The 18,570-nt window shown below is 32.8% G+C and overlaps 1 protein-coding gene across 2 annotated transcripts in view; it reads left to right on the top strand.

Moving 5' to 3' along the window:
- Positions 1–18,570, top strand: part of CCSER1 (coiled-coil serine rich protein 1) — a 1,304,443-nt gene that overhangs the window by 710,503 nt on the left and 575,370 nt on the right. For both annotated transcript variants that reach the window (XM_057726476.1, XM_057726475.1), the window contains exon 9: positions 8,754–8,831. In XM_057726476.1, the coding sequence (XP_057582459.1) occupies positions 8,754–8,831 (78 nt within the window). The remainder of the gene's footprint in view (positions 1–8,753; positions 8,832–18,570) is intronic.

An 18,570-nucleotide genomic window follows, 5' to 3' on the forward strand; every position in this document is an offset into this window, starting at 1 on the left:
CTTATGATCTTTTGTATTTCTGTGGTGTCCATTCTAACTTCTCCTTTTTCATTCTAATTTTATTGATTTGATCCCTCAACCATTTTTTCTTGATGACTAAAAGTTTTTCAATTTTGTTTATCTTTTCAAAGAACAAGCTTTTAGTTTCATTGATCTTTTCTATTGTTTTCTTAGTCTCTACTTCATTTATTTCTGCTCTGATCTCTGATTTCTATCCTTCTACTAACTTTGGATTTTGTTTGTTCTTCTTTCTCTGGTTGCTTTAGGTGTAAGGTAGGTTATTTGAAATTTTTCTTGTTTCCTGAATTAAGATTGTATTCATATAAACGTCCCTTTTGGAACTGCTTTTGCTGCATCCTGTAGATTTTGCATCTCGATCCTTTCTTTTTCATTTGTTTCTAGGGTTTTTTTTTTTTTTTTTTTTTTTTTCCTCTTGGATTTCTTCAGTGATCTATTGGTTGTTTAGTAACATACTGTTTAACCTCCATGTATTTTCATTTTTTACAGTTTTTTTCCTGTAATTGATTTCTAATCTCATAGAATTATAGTCATAAAAGATGCTTGATATGATTTCAATTTTCTTAAATTTACCAAAGCTTGATTTGTGGCCCAGAATGTGATCTGTCTTGGAGAATGTTCCATGTGCACTTGAGAAGAATGTATATTCTGCTTTAAGGTGGAAAATTCTAAAATAAATACCAGTTAAGTCTATCTGGTCTAATGTGTCCTTTAAGTCCTGTGTTTTCTTACTCATTTTCTATCTGGATAATCTGTCCATTAATGTAAATAGAGTGTTAAAGTCCCCCACTATTGTGTTACTGTCAATTTCTCCTTTTATGGCTATTGGTATTTGCCTTATATATTGAATTCCTCCTATGTTGGGTGCACACATATTTACAATTTTTATATCTTCCTCTTGGATGATCTTGTGATCATTTTGTAGTGTCCTTCCTTATCTTTTTATTGTCTTTATTTTAAAGCCTATTTTGCTTGATGTGAGTATTCCTATTCCAGCTTTCTTTTGATTTCCATTTGCATAAAATACCATTTTCCATTCCCTCACTTTCAGTCTGTATGTGTCCCTAGATCCAAAGTGGGTCTCTTGTGGACAGCATATATATGGGTCTTGTGTTTGTATCCATTCAGCCAGTCTGTGTCTTTTGGTTGGAATATTTAATCCATTTACCTTTAAAGTAATTATTTATGTATATTTTTTATTGCCACTTTATTGTTTTGGCTTTGTAGGTCTTTTTTCTTCTGTTCCTCTTTTATCCTCTGTTCTTGTGATTTGATGACTATCTTTAATATAGTGTTTGGATTGCTTTTTCTTTTTTATGTGTTTATCTATTGTAAAGCATGAGTCAAAAATTATCTGCACTCTGGCTGTAGAATTCATTTTAATTAACTTTTAGAAAAGACAAATACATTTGTCGACATAATCTCCTTGCTGTGAGCCATGAATGCACTACTGTTTTCACTTCATCAGAAGTGAATCTTCATCCTCATAAGGGCTGCTTTCAGGGGGACCAAACAGGTAAAAGTCTGATGGAGCAAGATCAGGACTAGAGGGAGGATGCTTTAATACCTCAAAACAAAGTTTTTGAGGAGTGTTGACATTGTGGGCAGAAGTGTGCGGGCGTGCATGCTCATGCAAGATCACAACACACTTGGATAGCAGTCCTCTGTGTTTAATCCGAAGTTTAGGCTTCAGCTCTTTAATAAGCATCTCACTGTAATGAGCACTGTTGATTGTTGAACCTTTGAGCCATGACTGACTTGCAAATGATTTGCCACATAATCCACTGTCACTCACCTATTTGATAGAATCATTTCATGTGTGTACTCAGTATTGTCATCAGCTGTGGACATGGACAGGTACCTGGCTCCTTCTTGATGACTAACACTTGTGTGAGGTTCCTTAAACTTCTCTATTCATTCATACTTCTTCGCAACAAAATGCTTTCTCCATACTGTGCACAAAGCCTCCAATAAATAATGGCACCAGGTACACCCTCAGACCACAAAAAATGAATCACTGCACGCTGCTCTTCTTTCATGCAAATCACAAGTGAGGCATTCATTTTCATTCACACTGCAGTTACAAATGAACTGGTGTAACACATTCATACCTGCACAGCAGTTACTGGGGAGACAGTAGCCTTGAATGGAAAGTGCTGATAAGACAGTGTGGCCAACAGAAGTTTTAATATAACCAGAGTGCAGATAATTTTTGACTCGCCCTCGTAAATTTTTGGTTTGTGGTTCCCATCAGGTTTTGATATAACAGTCTGTACATGTAAACAAGATTGTTTTAAGTTTCTGGTCTCGATTTCAAATGCATTTTCAATATCCTGCATTCATACTCTCACAGTTCCTGGTTTTGATATTGTATTTGTTTGTGGATGATCTCCTACTTTTATTGTATGTTTGCCTTTACTGGTGAGCTTTCCTATTTGCAATTTTCTTGTTTATAGTTGCAGCCTTTTCTTTTCCAACTAGAGAAGTTCATTTAGCGATTGTTGTAAAGCTGGTTTGGTGGTACTGATTCTCTTAGCTTTTGCTTGTCTGTAAAGCTTTTGATTTCTCTGTCAAATCTGAACCAGAGCCTTGCTGGGTAGTGTATTCATTCTAGGTTTTTCCCTTTCATCTCTTTAAATATATTGTGCCACTCCCTTCTGGCCTGCAGTGTTTCTGCTGAAAAATCAGCTGATAACCTTATGAGGATTTCCTGATTAACCTTATGTTAATCAGCTGATTAACCTTATGTGATTTTTTTTTTTTTGCTTTTCTCTTGTTGCTTTAATATTTTCTTTGTCTTTAATTTTTGTTGATTTGATTAATATGTGTCTCAGCATGTTCCTGCTTGGGTTCATATTGTATGGGACTATCTGTGCTTCCTGGACCTGATTGTTTTTTTTCCCATGTTAGGGAAGTTTTTGCCTATTGTCTCTACAGATATTTTCTCAGGCCCTTTCTCTGTCTCATCTCCTTCTAGGACCCCTATAATGCAAATGTTGGTGAGTTTAGTATTGTCCCAGAGGTCTCTTAGACTGCTCTCATTTCTTTTCATTCTTTTTTCTTTATTCTGTGCCACAAAATAAAGCTGTGATTTCCACCAATCTGTCTTCCACTCACTTATTCATTCTTATGCCTCATTTATTCTGCTGTTGATTCCTTCTAGTATATTTTTAATTTCAGTTATTGTAATATTCATCTCTGTTCTTTAAATCTCCTAGTTCTTTATTAAACATTTCATGCATCTTCTTGGTCTGTGCCTCCAGTCTTTTTCCAAGATCTTGGATCATCTTTACTATCATTACTCAGAATCAATTTTTAGGTAGATTGCCTATCTCCACTTTACTTAGTTGTTCTTCTGGAGTTTTATCTTGTTTCTTCATCTGGAACATATTTTTCTGCCATCTTATTTTTTCTGTCTCTGTTTGTGGCCTCCATTCCACAGGCTTCAGGATTGTAGCTCCTCTCACTTTTGATGTCTTCCCCTTGGTGGGTGAGGTTGGTCCAGGGGCTTGTGCAGGCTTCCTGGTGGGAGGGACTGGTACCTGCCCAGTAGTGGGTGGAGCTGGGTCTTACCCTTTTGGTGGGCAGAGCCATGTCAAGGGATATATGTAGAGGCAGCTGTAGGATCAAAACAATTTTAGGCATCCTGTCTGCTAATCAGTGGGGCTGTGTTCCCACCCTGCTGGTTGTTTAGCCTCACCTCCTCAGGAGACCCTCTAAGACCTGCAGGTAGGTCTGGCCCAGGTTCCTGTGGGGTCACTGCTTTGCCCTGGGTCCCAGTGCATGTGAGACCTTGTGTTCACCCTCCAAGAGTAGATTCTCTGTTTCCACCAATCCTGTTGAGATCCTGCACTCAAGCCCTGCTGGCCTTCAAAGCCAAATGCACTGGGGACTCCTCCTGATGCCAGACGCCCAGGCTGGGGATCCTGATGTGGGGCTTAGAATTGTCACTACTGTTGGAGAACCTCTGAAATATAATTATTTTCCAGTTTGTGGGTCATCCACCTGGCAGATGTGAGGTTTGATTATATTGTGAAAGCACCCCTGCTACTATTGTGTCGTGGCTTCTTCTTTGTCTTTGGATGTAGAATATCTGTTTTGGTAAATTCAAGTCTTTTTTGTTGATGGTTGTTCAGCAGTTTAGTTGTGATTTTGGTGTTTTCGTGAGAGGAAGTGAGCTTAAGTCCACCATCTTGTCTCCACCCTCAAGAGTATGTTTCCTCTTATAATAGATTCTAAATCTAACGACTGCAAGTAGGCCCTCATTCTATTTTTTAAAAAATTATCTTCTATTCATCTTGAATCTCACAAACTTCTGTGTAGATAATTAAAATAATTTATTTCTTAGAATTATTTAATGTTTTCTTTTCAGCTTGTTGACTGCACTTCATTTTACATCTATAATTTTTTAAAAGTTCTAGGAGCTAATAATAGATATTCATATCTAAGGTAAAAATTATGTAGATTAATAAAATGGTAGAGTTTAGAATACTTATAGTTTTTTTGTTAATATGGTATCTAATAATGCAAATAAATACAAATAAATTCTGAGATAGGAGTAAATAATTGTCAGGACCCTTAAGCTCATTAGTCACCTGAGGCTTTGTTTTAAAAGCCAGTTTTACTGGCTTTGTGATTATTTTGTCCTTTTTTAAACCACATTTCCTACTCCTCAATCCTTCCTCAATGACATGTGCTTGCATATGCACACATGAAAGTGCAAGAATGTACATACATCAATGGTACCTATTATATTTTTGATCAGGCATTTAATAGATATGTATATTTGATTAATGAAATTTAAATTTAATTTTTTTAAGAAATTAGGAACTAGCCTTTTTATATTGATAGCATATAAAACACACATACATACACACACACACCAGAATGATTCTAACAGCTTAAGCAGAATATACTTTTAGATTATTCTACTTGATCTGATGCTATTATTAAAGGATTTCATGCCTTTCAACATTTAGTTATTTGTTTCCTTTTTTTACATCTTTCAATTTTGTGTTATAACTATATTAACTTTATCATTTTATTCCTGATTCATCCTCCAAAATATTAAGTTTGTGAACTGTACATGTTTTCTTTGATTTATAGGTATTTATTTATGGTAGCAGACTTTTTTATACAGATGTTATATTACTCTTAATGTCAGGTAAGATTATTTGGAAATTTGGAGAGAAAACCATTACATAATTTTATTCATACAACAATATTAGGTAAAATTAAAATCTTCCACATATTCAAAAGTCATATTAGTTAGCAGTGTAAAATAACAGCAATTATAAATAATGAAATTCTTCTTTTTTATCTCATCTTGGTTACATTTTTTCACAGAATATGCTAGTTATTTTTCTTTTTGTTCTAAGCACACATGTTCTATGAATGTGGAGTAAGATAAAAAGGGTGTGTTTTATTAAGAACTATTGATCCTGTCATTGCTTGGAAAGGAAAACTTAAAGACAATTAGATATTTCGTTTGGAGTATGGAGTTATTTATAAAATGTATCTGCTAGAAGCTGAGTTGTTTTAATACCCTTCTGTCCCTCTGAGAGAGGTTAGAAGAAGGTATTGGCAGTGTTTGTTACACAGGAAAATACTGAAAGTCACATTAAATCACATGCATGTGTAAATTAATTGATGGTCCAGAAAAATAAAGTTTAATGTGTTTCAGCTGTTTCTCTTCTCCATGTTGTTTCCTTCTAATTCTGTCTTTTATACAAGATGAAAAGAAGTATTTAAATAAGTTCTGTTGTAATTTAGTTAAAATATTCATATGCCCTTTCATTGTAAAATAATATTTTAAAAATTAAAATCCTTTGATATAGAATTCTATCCTTTCTTGCATGGACTTGATTTATCACTCTCATACCATTTCTCACTATTGTTCCTTTCATTGTCTCTCCTTAGGCAAGTTTGAACTAGTAGCTGTTTATACATACCTTTGTCAGGGTCTCTCTGATTTTGAAATATTTGCAAATGTCATTGCCTTAGAAAGACCCTTATCCCTTCCACTCCAAGTGACTAATAATAATTCATGTTTTTCATCTTAGTTGGGATTCTGCACTCCTTTCCAACACATACACATATCTGCAGCTTCTCTATAGCACCTTTACCTTATATATTGAGTACTAATTATCTTTGATTTCTGTCTTTCCACACTGGAAGTTTTTTTTTTTTTTTTAATAAAAGGACCTATATACTTTTTCCTTCATGTCCCCTGTACCTTGAACAGTAACCATAATGTACATTTAATAAAAATTTTAGATGAATTACGGTGTACAAATCCATTTGCATCAGAAAGGTGAAATGTCTATTTCTCTTTACTGAAATAAATCAATTTTAATCAAAATGTTTATTGTGTCAAATCAGTGTGGAAATGAAAATATAATGATGCTTTGTTTCTATTACATTACATATACAAAATATGTATATGTAGACAGTATATATTCACTTCTTACATGAGAAATAAAAATTATCTGCAGTTCCATCATCTAGTAATAGTTATTTTTGTATATTTTCTATTTGATTATCTATTTTACTTTTATTATTATATGTTAAATTTATCAATCCATATATTTCCATCTATCTTACAGAAATTCAAAAGACTCATAAAGACTTATCTCGCAACAACTATGTAGTCTTTAATCTTCTAACTCTGTTATAGAAATTATAAAGGTTCATATATTTTCTTCCTACTAAATAAACTCACACTGGATTATTTAATTCTTAATTTTGTGCACCTAAGTCAATTGGAAACGTTTAATTTACTCTCCACATGCGAATATGGTATACAAGTTTATACATGATAAATCAAATATGACATATTTGTTGTGGAAATGCCTGCAAAAGCGAGTAGCAGTGAATTTTTCATTAGAAAGATCTGTGTTTTTTCTTTTTAAACTTCTGAAGATAGCTATTCTTTTTTTAGGGTTTGTTTTGCTTTGATTAGGCTTTGGTTAATGAAGCTTTTTAAGTTTTTCATTTGTCTTGATTTGAATTTCCTTAGTTTTAAAACGCAGGCCAATGAACCAGAGTTTACCAATCCTTTTCAGCTTCTATCTTTAGGGTGGAAGTGCTTGAAAATAAAAATATGGGGAAGCATAATGAAAGTATTTGCTATCTATTCTTCCCCATTTTATGCATTAGAGTGTAGTTTCTGATTCATATGTAAACATCGATATACCTACCGATTTATAACTTATTTTTCTAATACTTATGACTCCAACCCACTTCAAAAATTTTTCTAAACAGCCATTCAGTGATAGCAAATGTTGTTGGTTCCTTAACCTGTTACTATTTTTTGCTGTCTTTTCCTTTTCCAATAAAGTCTAAATAAACACAACTTGTTACTTCTCATTTTAAATTTTGAAAAATGTGGCCACATTTTCACTTATCCTTTTCAAACAATTAAAATCTTCCCCTCTCACATTACATCTTCTTGAGTTATCTAGTCTCCATTTCATTTTTGTCTGACTATCAGCACTAGAAGTTTTGTAATAAGGAAGTTAGAAGGTTGGGACATTAATAGTTCATAAAGTATTTTTCATGTATTTTAGTGTCAAATTGTGTATACCTAAATTATGTATGTATTCTGCTAACCAGCTTGGATAACTTGCATATCTCAGGGAATTTAAGGGAAAGAGGGTGAATGGAAAGGGGAAGGAAGGGAAAGCGAGAGGTGGGGGAGGGGAGGAGAGGAAACAGGTTTTTTGTCTTAATAGTAAGGTTTCTGATGACCACTGTCTCTTCCTGGAAAAAGTTAAATGATGAATGAAATCACAGTTTTTATCATTAAAATAATATACAACTATTTTACTGACCAGGTAAACAGGATAAATTCTTCTTTAAAGCAACTTAAAGCAAAAACAGAATCTAGTGGCATCACATGAACTTGGGAAACTTTGTTACTTAAACTTTGTAAACTGTAGTTCTCATTGAAAATGGGTGGTAAGAGTCCCAAGATGAGGTGTGGTCATTTGAGTACAGCATTCCCAGCTAGCTGTTCCAGGCACACAGTGAACACATTATAATAATTATGCTCAAGATCCCATTTTATTTTAAGTGACATATTTGGTAATAAGAGGACCCCAGCCAGAGGCCCAGTCACATTAGTTGACCAGAATTAGTACATTTGCATTTCAGATATGAAATCCCAGACTTCCTTCATGCATTATGTCCCTTAGTTATAACAGGATTGGATTCGTGTCAAATCCCTTAAAGGACAGATTTCTAAATTTGTAGATTCCAGAAGGAGAGAATTAAGAAGCAAAAAAAATAAAGATAAAAAGATAAAAACATACTAAATGGAATACACTGGATGGTACTATTTATTGAAAATGTTTTGGATTTTAAATGTAAATGATCTGAAACTAGATCAGTGAAATCCTGTCAATTTAACTTACCAAACGATAATAGCTAACGAAAAACATAGCATAATCATTTGATCTCAGATTTAAGGAAGTCATGTCTCTAGCATTCAACCGTGATTCTGACTCAGTGATTCCTGTACTAAAAGAAAAGATGCCAAAGATGGAGTTGTTATGACCTGAGAATTAAAGCTCTGAATGTTTAAGTTGATAAGTAAAGTACCACTAGAGTGAAGTATACACACAGAATCATGAATTGTACAGTAATCAAATATTAATAAGTGGGGAATATTAGTGTAGAAGCACATGACTCACCAACAATGTTTTCTTGGTTTTGCTTTTTTTTTTTTTTTGCAGGAAAAAGTCCAGCATTTACAGAAGGCTTTTGCTTCGAGAGTAGATAAATCCACACAAACTGAACTTCTAGGCTATGATGTAAGTAGCTATATAAAACCATTTTTATCTTTTTTATTGTTATTCAGACCTCCACAGCTTATTTACTTCTGCTGCTGCTGTGTCCATGCATTGATTTAATAGAATTTAGTGGTGCACCATTCATCTTTTGCTCTTAAATAATCCCCAAATACCTTCTGGAACTGAAAAAGATAATTACAGGCACCGACTAGCATACCAATGTCTTATTAATTTCTTTAAGCCAACAACGCTAATACAGTCTTTTGAATTAGTGAATTTGCAGACATGTGGAAGGACATTAGAATACTAGGACAATTTATTTTTAAGAAAGTACTAATTTATTTATTAACAGTTTAATAAAGTTATTATGTTTACAATCACTAAGGGCCAAGCACATCATTTTTACATTCTGGCGCATAAAAGGAAACACAACTTTGCAGAGAAATTTACAATACTATTTTAGCCCTTGGGCTTTGGCGCAGGCTGCAGAAAGTAATTTAATTGAAAGTTAGCATTTTTTTCTTAGTGTGAAATACTTGTTGAACTGTCAAAGTAGGATTGTAAAACATATTTTAATACAAGATGGCTTCTAGTAACACTAAATGATTTTGGACAACTTTGATTCAAATACCTGTCTTAAACAAAGCTATGAAATTTTCACTTTACCAAAGTTCATGACTTTAAATTTCCTTTTGATGAAAACATAAAGGAATTATCTTCTTTATCTTGCATCTAACATTTGTGAGAAATCTATCCTTTTAAAAAAATTTAATATTATTTTTACCACTTTGTTGACAAGTATTAATAGAATAGAGATAATTTTAAGTTTCACGAAGGGGTATAATGATAAAATGTAAGTCTATCTGCAGGTCCTTATGTTTATAACATAAATATGGATGTTACTATTGTGTTGCCTTTCAAAATATATTAATATATTTAACATAAAACTGTCTCTATTAAGATATAAACCAAAGTTTTGAATTCCAACAGAAATTGTATTCAGATATTCATGTATGTTATTTTTTAATTAAAAAAATATTGAAAGCTATGCTTTTTTGGGGGGTTATTCTCTTACATTCATGTAATGTTTATTCTAGATACCTAAATATTCTGGGTATCAATATGCTGACTGCAGTACTTCTTGAATACCAGTGCTATATATTTAAATTATGTTAATGTTTCATAGTTTTAAAAATAAATGGTTTTTATTAAGTTAAAATGGTGTTTTTCTCTTTTGGAGTTCTTTTCCTGTTTAAATTTTTTTCAAGACATATTATTTGTATATAAGTCCCTGGGATATAAAACCAGTATGTATTTTACAATTAATAAGCTATGTATTTTTAAATCTGCAAGCCAGAGAGTTGTCCAATAAGAGCAGTAAATTCATAGTCCCCATTATATCTTATTTCAACATAAATTCATTCAGCACAGGAACTGCAAGTAAACTTAGCATCCACCTACTTCAGTGCCCTCAATTTTCAAACAAGGTAACTGAGTTCCAGAAAAGTGAAGTCACTTTTTCACTACCATATGTTCTTTGTGGAAGTCTAGTCTTTTTTAAAAAGTAATGTATTCTTATAACAGGAAAAAGGAAATACTTAGATGCATTTGGACTCAAATTTAATTTTACTCAATTTAAGAAAATGGTGTTTGGGAGACTAAATTCTAAATTTCTAAATGACTGAATATAAGTATAGAATGTAACACTACTGGATCTATAGCACTATTAGTGACAGCTGGTGAGAAATGGTTGCTAAGAAATGAATGGTACCTGTGGGGAGATAGCTAAGTTATAGCTACTAGCAATTTCCTATGCATTTTAATGCATATATATGCCCCATACTTTTCTTGTTTTTACAATATTTCTTAAGTCAATGCTGTTTAGTTCTCCAAACATGTAAATAAAAATTAAAAATAAAGCCATGCTCATAGTTAATTCTTCATCCTTTGTAGCTTCTTTTCATATCTGACAGTAAGAGCTTAATGTATTTTACTGGATAAAATTAAGGTTAAAGAATTTCTTGGTAATGAGTCCTTAAAGGATTACCTGGTACAAATTTCTGGCATGGTGTGGGTAGTTGTTAACATAGAATAATATGTTCTAAAGATTTCATATTTTGTACTTCCTGGTGATATATTCTAGGATGTAATCATCAGAATCAGCAAATTAATTACCAAAAGTATGCACATAGAACCCTATGCCAGTAACTAGATACAACTGTTGTAATAGATTTTAGGGCAATTTGTATTGAAAAAAACTGGGGAGGGAAATATTTTAAATAAACAAAATAGAAATATTTAAAGCATTTTAAATGTGATAAATTGTGTGACTGGGATATTATTCATCAGTTGTGTAACTTTTCATGACAAATAATTTCTGTACTTTTCAATATCTATTTACAAATGATGTTTTACATTCTTATATTCAATAAGAATTATTTATTATCCTTTGATTTATAATATTTTGCTCACATTTTCTCAGGAAATATAATTTGACATTTTAATTTTTCACAAATATATACCCACTATATGCTATATGTATTTGTAATCTGCAATAGTATTTGTCAGAAAGAAATGAAAAATCTTGTAGAAATCTTGCACATTATGGATGATTTTTTTGTCTCTTACTTTCTTTCTAAAGCTGTCAATATCAGCCACAAATTGTTCTTTACAGATCATTATGGCTCATGTTTCAGTAATACGAACGTCAAGTATCTATTAATATAATTTCCCTGGGAAGAATCCCCAGAAGATATCAATTATAATGAAAACTATTAAAAGAAATGTCCAAAAATCCACTACAATGAATAAGTTCAAAGGTTGTATAATAAACAACTTCTAGCCTGCAACAGATTTATCAGGAGACTTGAAAGTAATGTTAGAGTACAATGTGCTCTGATTTCTAATGCACATGGCAAGAATTATTTAAAAATAAATTCAGAGTGTCTCAGCAAGGGCCTATAAACACAACAGTTCTTGTGATGAGGGAGACTGTTAAATAAATGATGAATGTGTCTTAAATAATCAGTGCCAATTTAACCTCTTTCACCCTCCTCTGTCTGCTCAGGCTTAGTTTATTGAAAGAGCAAAGAATAATTTCTTGGGTGTCACTTGTGTTATTAAAACAGGATAGAAGATGAATAGATGTAGTCAGGTAGCAATGTTGCCGATTACAAGATTACACTAAGAGGTAGGCAAGATTCTTCTGATTACATCAGCTATGTAAATAGATACTTCAACAAAGCACATATGCTGCCTATAAACACGTTATAGTTTGAACTGCTGCAGATAACATTTTGGTTAAGTAATTGAGAGTGAATAACCAAAATGCTACAGTGAAATTTTGTATTCTGACAGAAGATTCAGATCCTTTTACTAATTTGACACCTTTATGGACAGTTTTTAAACTTCCTTTTGATGTTCTACAGAAGATTGTCATTTTAAATGTGGCTGACTTTAGGTATAAATTTTCCTTTCAGTTAGTGTCTGAACTTGACTCAGAGCAGTCACAGGTTCTCTAGATTGCTCTTAGAGGCAGACGTACTAAAGTTTTAAGAAGATACTCCTTTCATTAGCATAAGTTTTACACTTACATTTGAAAAGAAGTGTTTAGTTGAACTAGGAATGCTCTGTTTGTATTTTAAGAGTTTTAAAGTTACCAGGTATCTCATCAAATATTATTAATCACTGTTAGTCTAAATAGCATTACTGGTTTTCATTTGACTATTTAAAATCGACTAAATTGTGACATCACATGTTTTTTCTCAGTCACATATGAGTGAAGCATAAATAAGTTTGGAAATGTATGCTCACATCTGGCTGTTTTCAGATATTTTAATGCATTTTCCAAATGGTGGGATTTGCTTTATAAATGCAGCTTTATACTTAACTAGTTGTATTATGATTACACATTTTGAAAAACTCAATGCAATTACCTTTATATTCTCAATCTATGCTATTTTTCTTAAATTTAGTTTTGGAGGCCCTCCTGGCACAGTTAGTAGTGTGCAGGGAGTGCTAACAATATGAAAAAAATCATAGGTAAGGAATAAGAATAATTAGTTTTTACTGTAATTGTTTTATTAGCTATTAGAGCAAGAGAGTATTTTGTGTTGTGCTTATACATTATGTCAGTGCATGGGTTAAGCCCAGTTCTAAGAATTGAATAATTTATCAGTTAGGCTCTCTCATTCAGCTGCTAATAAACTGTAGTTTCTTAAATCTATTTCAGATCCATTCATTGTTATCTTTCTTAAATTCAGTACTTATCCTGATCATACATCAATGTGCACCAGTGTTTAGTAGTTGTGCCTTCCCCTGTTGTGCTTCATTCTTTAATATTTACTTATCTTAGGTATTTCTGTTAATTTTTACAAATTAAAAAAAATCAGGCTTAAAAACAGAATGATGTATTCCAGGTTTTGTTTTTAACTATAATTTTTTGTATTACATTAAGGGTAACTTTCAGGTAAGAAAACTGATGAAAAATACTGGAAACATCATCTGCCACAGGTGCTTGTTAATATTTAATGGAGGATTCGGCTTATCTAGTGGTTAAGTTCTAAGGGTATCACTTTTGAAAATTCACACATGCATTCATTCAACAAATATTACTAGTAGTGCTTACTGGAAGCCAGGCCCTGTTTTAGGTACTTGAGATACATCCTTTAACCAAACAACAAGTAATCCCTCAGGGAGCTTGCATTTTATCATACTTAAAAAAATATATATATAAATAAGTAAAGTTTATGGTATGTTAGAAGCTACTAAGTGCAATGTAAAAGAGAAAAATAACACAGGGGAAAAATAATTGTGAATGTAGGGGTGTGGTCAGGACTATGATCAAAAATTTTAAGTAGAGTAATCTGGGCAGGCCTGAAGGGGTGTGAGGTATGAGATATGAGACTTGAAGGAGGTGAGGTGAAAAATCACCTTTAGCCAGAAATCTTTTTGTAATGTGCTCCTTGCAACTGCTTGAAGACCCTCAGTCAGAACAAATTGCTGTATCTTGGCTGCAACCTTGGATAAGAATAGTTGGCTTTATATAGAGGCCCTGCAATATGAAAAAAAAAATGCATTCTGGACCATTAAACTCTCGAATCAGACCTAGTGCATCAAAAGACTCACACTAAGGGAACCCAGACCACCTGAGGGAACAGCCTGCTCAGCCTCTTAGATTGTATTCAGTTAGCAGGGGCACTAGGGAAGAAAGCTGTGTCGAGTTGACTACACTATGTAAACTATATTTGCTTTTCTTCTTTCTTTTTTTGCATTCATTCTCTCCATCCTTTTATCTGTGTACCACTCTTCTTCCAGCGCAGGCAGCGCTGAATCTATAAACTTTGAAAGTATAATTAGACTTCATTGTATATCAGCACATCCCATTTATTAGAGGTGCTACTAACAGTGAACAAATAAAGCACTCAGTAATTACTTGGTGAAAATTAAATAAATAGATTAAAAGACTCTAATGTTATTTTTATAATCCTAAAAATCAGTAACAAATCAGTATGCATTATTTATTTACAAAAATCATACAGAAGTACATATTGCTCTCCTACGTTTTATTCTGTATTTCTTTGTTATCTCTATCAAGTATTTTGCAATGACTACTTTGTGCCGTTTACAAGACATATTAAATGCAAATCAGCATAGACAACCAGTGATTTTAAAACATGGGTGACAACATGTAGTTGTCCTTAACAGTGTTGCATTAAATGGTTGTGTTTAAAATGCTGAATATTTTATCCAGGAGTTAGATCATTCCTGGAATGTTTCCAGGTCTTTAATTCAGTTCTGGCTACATAGAATTGGTATTAGTTAACTGGTAATTCTTTTGGTAAGTGAATTTGTGGTTGAAATCCTTTTGGGGAAAATAGCAAGGCTAAGCTTTAACTATGGAAACTCTTATAATTATAAAAACATTCATTAAAACAAAGCAAAGGAGCATACCCACAAATATTTTATATAGCTTAAATTATGTGGAGGAGGAAAAGTAACTTTCCCTCTAACATTCTTAGCTCAGGACTACCCCCCACAATAATAAGAGACAGAATAACTGTAGAAAACAAACAGAAGTTTAGTGGCATGTATACTTCCTGTATAAGTGGGAGATACCCAGGAAAACAGTAACTCCCTAAAATGGCCCAGACCACCACCTTAAATACCATCTCCAGCTGAAGGCAAAAGAAGATCTGGGTAGGGAGGGCAGTTATGGGGGATTACCAGGCAAAACACAGTAAACAAGGGTATGGTTATTGTGCAGATTTAAGTTGGTGCCTTCTTCATTAATAGATTTTCTAGAGATTTGGTCATTCTCCCCCTCAGAGAGGCGTCTCCCCTACAGAGAGGGAGACACTGTTACAAACGGAGGTTTGTCTTAAAAATGTGAATTCTTCTTACAAAGGGTAACTTCTCAGTGTTTTAGAGCTTCTTCTGCTATTTCTTAAAAGTAGCTAGCTCAAGATAACCCATTTGCCAAAGAGGCATGTTTTGGAGTAAAATATTTTGCTTCCCTTCAACTAGTAATAGTGATGATCATATTTGCTTAAAATTATGTTGATTCTGTGATAGCATTGATAGGAGAGAAGAAAAGTAGATATTTGTTGAAAAGAAAATTTCTTCCAACCCATTTCCACTTCCATCTCTTAGCTTGCCATTTCTATAGGAAATCTAATTACAAAATATCAAATATTTTCCTTAGAACACTTTAGAAGTCATTTTAGTATTTTCCAGTGTGCAAAATGGCATTGAATAATAGGGAGTCCATTCTGAAGGAAGAAAACACAATGTATACATTAAGGGCATCTCTCAATGTCTCTTTATGATGTATTATGCAATTGTAGCTAATCATAATTTGTATTTAAGTTCTAAGACCTTGTTTAAGTACTTATTCAATGCAAGTCTTTGGAAATTTATATTAATTTATTTCTAAGGAAGGCAATGGTTTCCTTTAATGTGTTCTACAATCAGGAAAATCTGTAAAAGGAAATTTATTCTTTAAATATATATACACATCCTTGCAATATAAACATAAAAATATTTATATAGATAAATATACATACACCAAAACACATAGCCTCTTAATACGCATACATGAACACCTGCATGACATAGGTATAAAAAAGAATCTACTTTTATTTGCTTATTATAGAAGGTATGATTAGATGGGACATTTTTTCTAACTTTTGTATATATATAATTAAAATTAACAAATTATATACTAATATGTTTTAAAAGGCTATTTGAATTTTAATATGATTAAATTGGATTCATACAAATATCGGCTGGGTATATTTGTGATCCAATTATATTATACTTTATATAAATTAATATTTAAATGTTTTTAAATGTAATAATCACAATGACTAAAAACATTAATTTTTCAATATGCAGAAATCATAAAACCATATATTCTAAATTGAAATGATAATAAAGACAATTTTTGCCTTAGCAAAAGGATGTGACAGTACTTTTTTCATTATACCAACTGATGGCTTTTCTGTTTTGTCATGGTTAAGCCTTTGTTTAATTAGGCTATCAGATTTAATTAATTAAATTACTTCATTTTTTTCCCTTTAGTTTTCTTGTGATATCTGCTGTTCTCTGACAGTCTACTTCTAACTTGATTTTAGCAGCACAAAGTAGGATAATATTTGTCAAGATCATTGGCACTTATAATGGTCTTTTTCTATCAAGAGGTTTCTCAACTACTTGACTCATACCTTGGGACTTGAGAATGCTTGTATAGAGGAAGAAAAATAATTTCCCTCTACCCCTCTAGGTTCTTGGCTGTGACCCCCTTATGATACAGAGTAACAAGACAAAAACACGTATAGTAACATGTATACACCTGGTATAGATGGAAGATACACAGGATAACTGAGTTAACTCCCAAAATGTCCCAAGCTACCACCTTAAATACCATTTCCAGCTAAAGACAAAAGAAAGATGTTGGGCAGCAGGGAGGCCAGTTATGGGAGGTTATCAGAAAAAAATAGAGTAAACAAGTATATGGTCGTTTGGCATATTTAAGTCAGTGCCTTCTCCACTGATAAAAGTTTCTAGAGATTCAGTCATCCTCTCTTCTGGGTATAGAAAGGGAGATACCATGAAAAATAGAGATTTCCCTTATAAATATAAATGTCTCTTACAAAAGGCAACTTTTACTCAGTTTTCAGAGACTTCTCCTGTGTCTGCAGTTACTTAAAAACAATCAGTTGATAAGTTGATCCATTATTTAATTGAACCAGTGTCTTAGTCCTGAGAATAGGTCAGTCCACTTTAACTGTTATGTCTCATTTCAGGAGGTGGTCTTTCAGATGGGCTTCCAATGTTAAGTCTATACAACCAGGTACTTAGTGAGAGGCATTTCTGTAGAAAAAGATAAAGATTAATGATTAGCACAAACTATAACTCAGTTTCTGAGTCCAGGCATCAGCCAGTCAAGATTTCTATATGTCAGGCTCAAAGCATCTTTTGTAGTTTGATTGTCTCTGATATTATCAGGTGTTCAGGTAAACTTTCTGAGTGTACCACATACCAATAAACATGGACAATTGTCTATACATGAGCTGTTGTGGTGATTTCTCTGAAGTTTATATCAAGTTCACATTCAGTTTGCAGAACTTTAGGAAAAGGCTATCTTTTCAGTCATTCCAAGTTAGAAGAGTAGGAGAAAATTTAAAATGATTTTGGAGAGTTGTGGCAAGATATTTGAGGAAACTGAAAGAATTCAGGTTCCATTCCAGTTTGCAGGTAAAAAACAAAACCACTAAGACAATAAATAGGACTAGAATCTAATATCCACAGAGGTATGCTATGAAAACATTTCCCTTTATGATCACTGTCATTTTTACCAAAGATAATCACAATAAGACTAAAATGTTTGCAAAATAGGTTTAGTCTCATTAAACTTTGCCTGATTATTTACATAAGTGCAGCCAAGAATAGTGATTGTACAGATTCTTTTTTAAGTCTGCTTTCCTAGAACTTCCATAAAGAGTCACAGATTGAACCTTTAAAAGCCTCAAGGCTAGGAAGCCAAGCCAAAAAGTTGCCATCAGATTTTGCCTGCAAAACCTATGTATTTGAGTTAATTCCTGTTTTCTCAAGGTCTAAAAATATCTTGAGGTTCCTGTACCTGCCAGAAAGTTGAACTTACTTACTCACCTGGTAAAGTTGCTAGGAACCCTGTTAGAAAGGTACCAGGCTATTTTTCTAAGGGAAATTGTTGGCTTCATAAAATCAACTTTAGTTTCTTAAAGTTGTCTGGTCATCTGATTCTAGGCACATTCACAAATATGACATTCTAGTCAAAGCCTTGGTGATATAGCCAATGTTTTGAATTTTGTCCTGTTACAAGAACAGAGTCTTATTGAATTTATGCAAATAAATATAAAAATACTTAGAATTTCTCAATTCTGGAGGGATCAGGGAGAAAAAGTAATTGTTTCATCTTCATTCACAAAGCCATACTTTGCCAAGTTGCTGTAATTCATACTTAGCTCAAGAGAAAAGACAAAGGTTTAAGTTGAGAAAAACAGAACATTAAATAACCAGCAATGTTTCAAACAAAAAGTCATAAAATTTATATTCATCCTCATCACTCCATTTATTCCCATGTTATTAAATCTCATTCTGCATTAATCCAGTTCTTGCATTATTTCTGGCAATTTTTACCTAGTTGGGTTTCATGATCTTTAAGTTATTAGGAATTTGTATTCTAGAGTGCTTATTAGAGTCCTTTTCATGAAATTCC

Source organism: Hippopotamus amphibius, chromosome 3 (assembly GCF_030028045.1).
Source record: "Hippopotamus amphibius kiboko isolate mHipAmp2 chromosome 3, mHipAmp2.hap2, whole genome shotgun sequence".
Classification (NCBI taxonomy): domain Eukaryota; kingdom Metazoa; phylum Chordata; class Mammalia; order Artiodactyla; family Hippopotamidae; genus Hippopotamus; species Hippopotamus amphibius.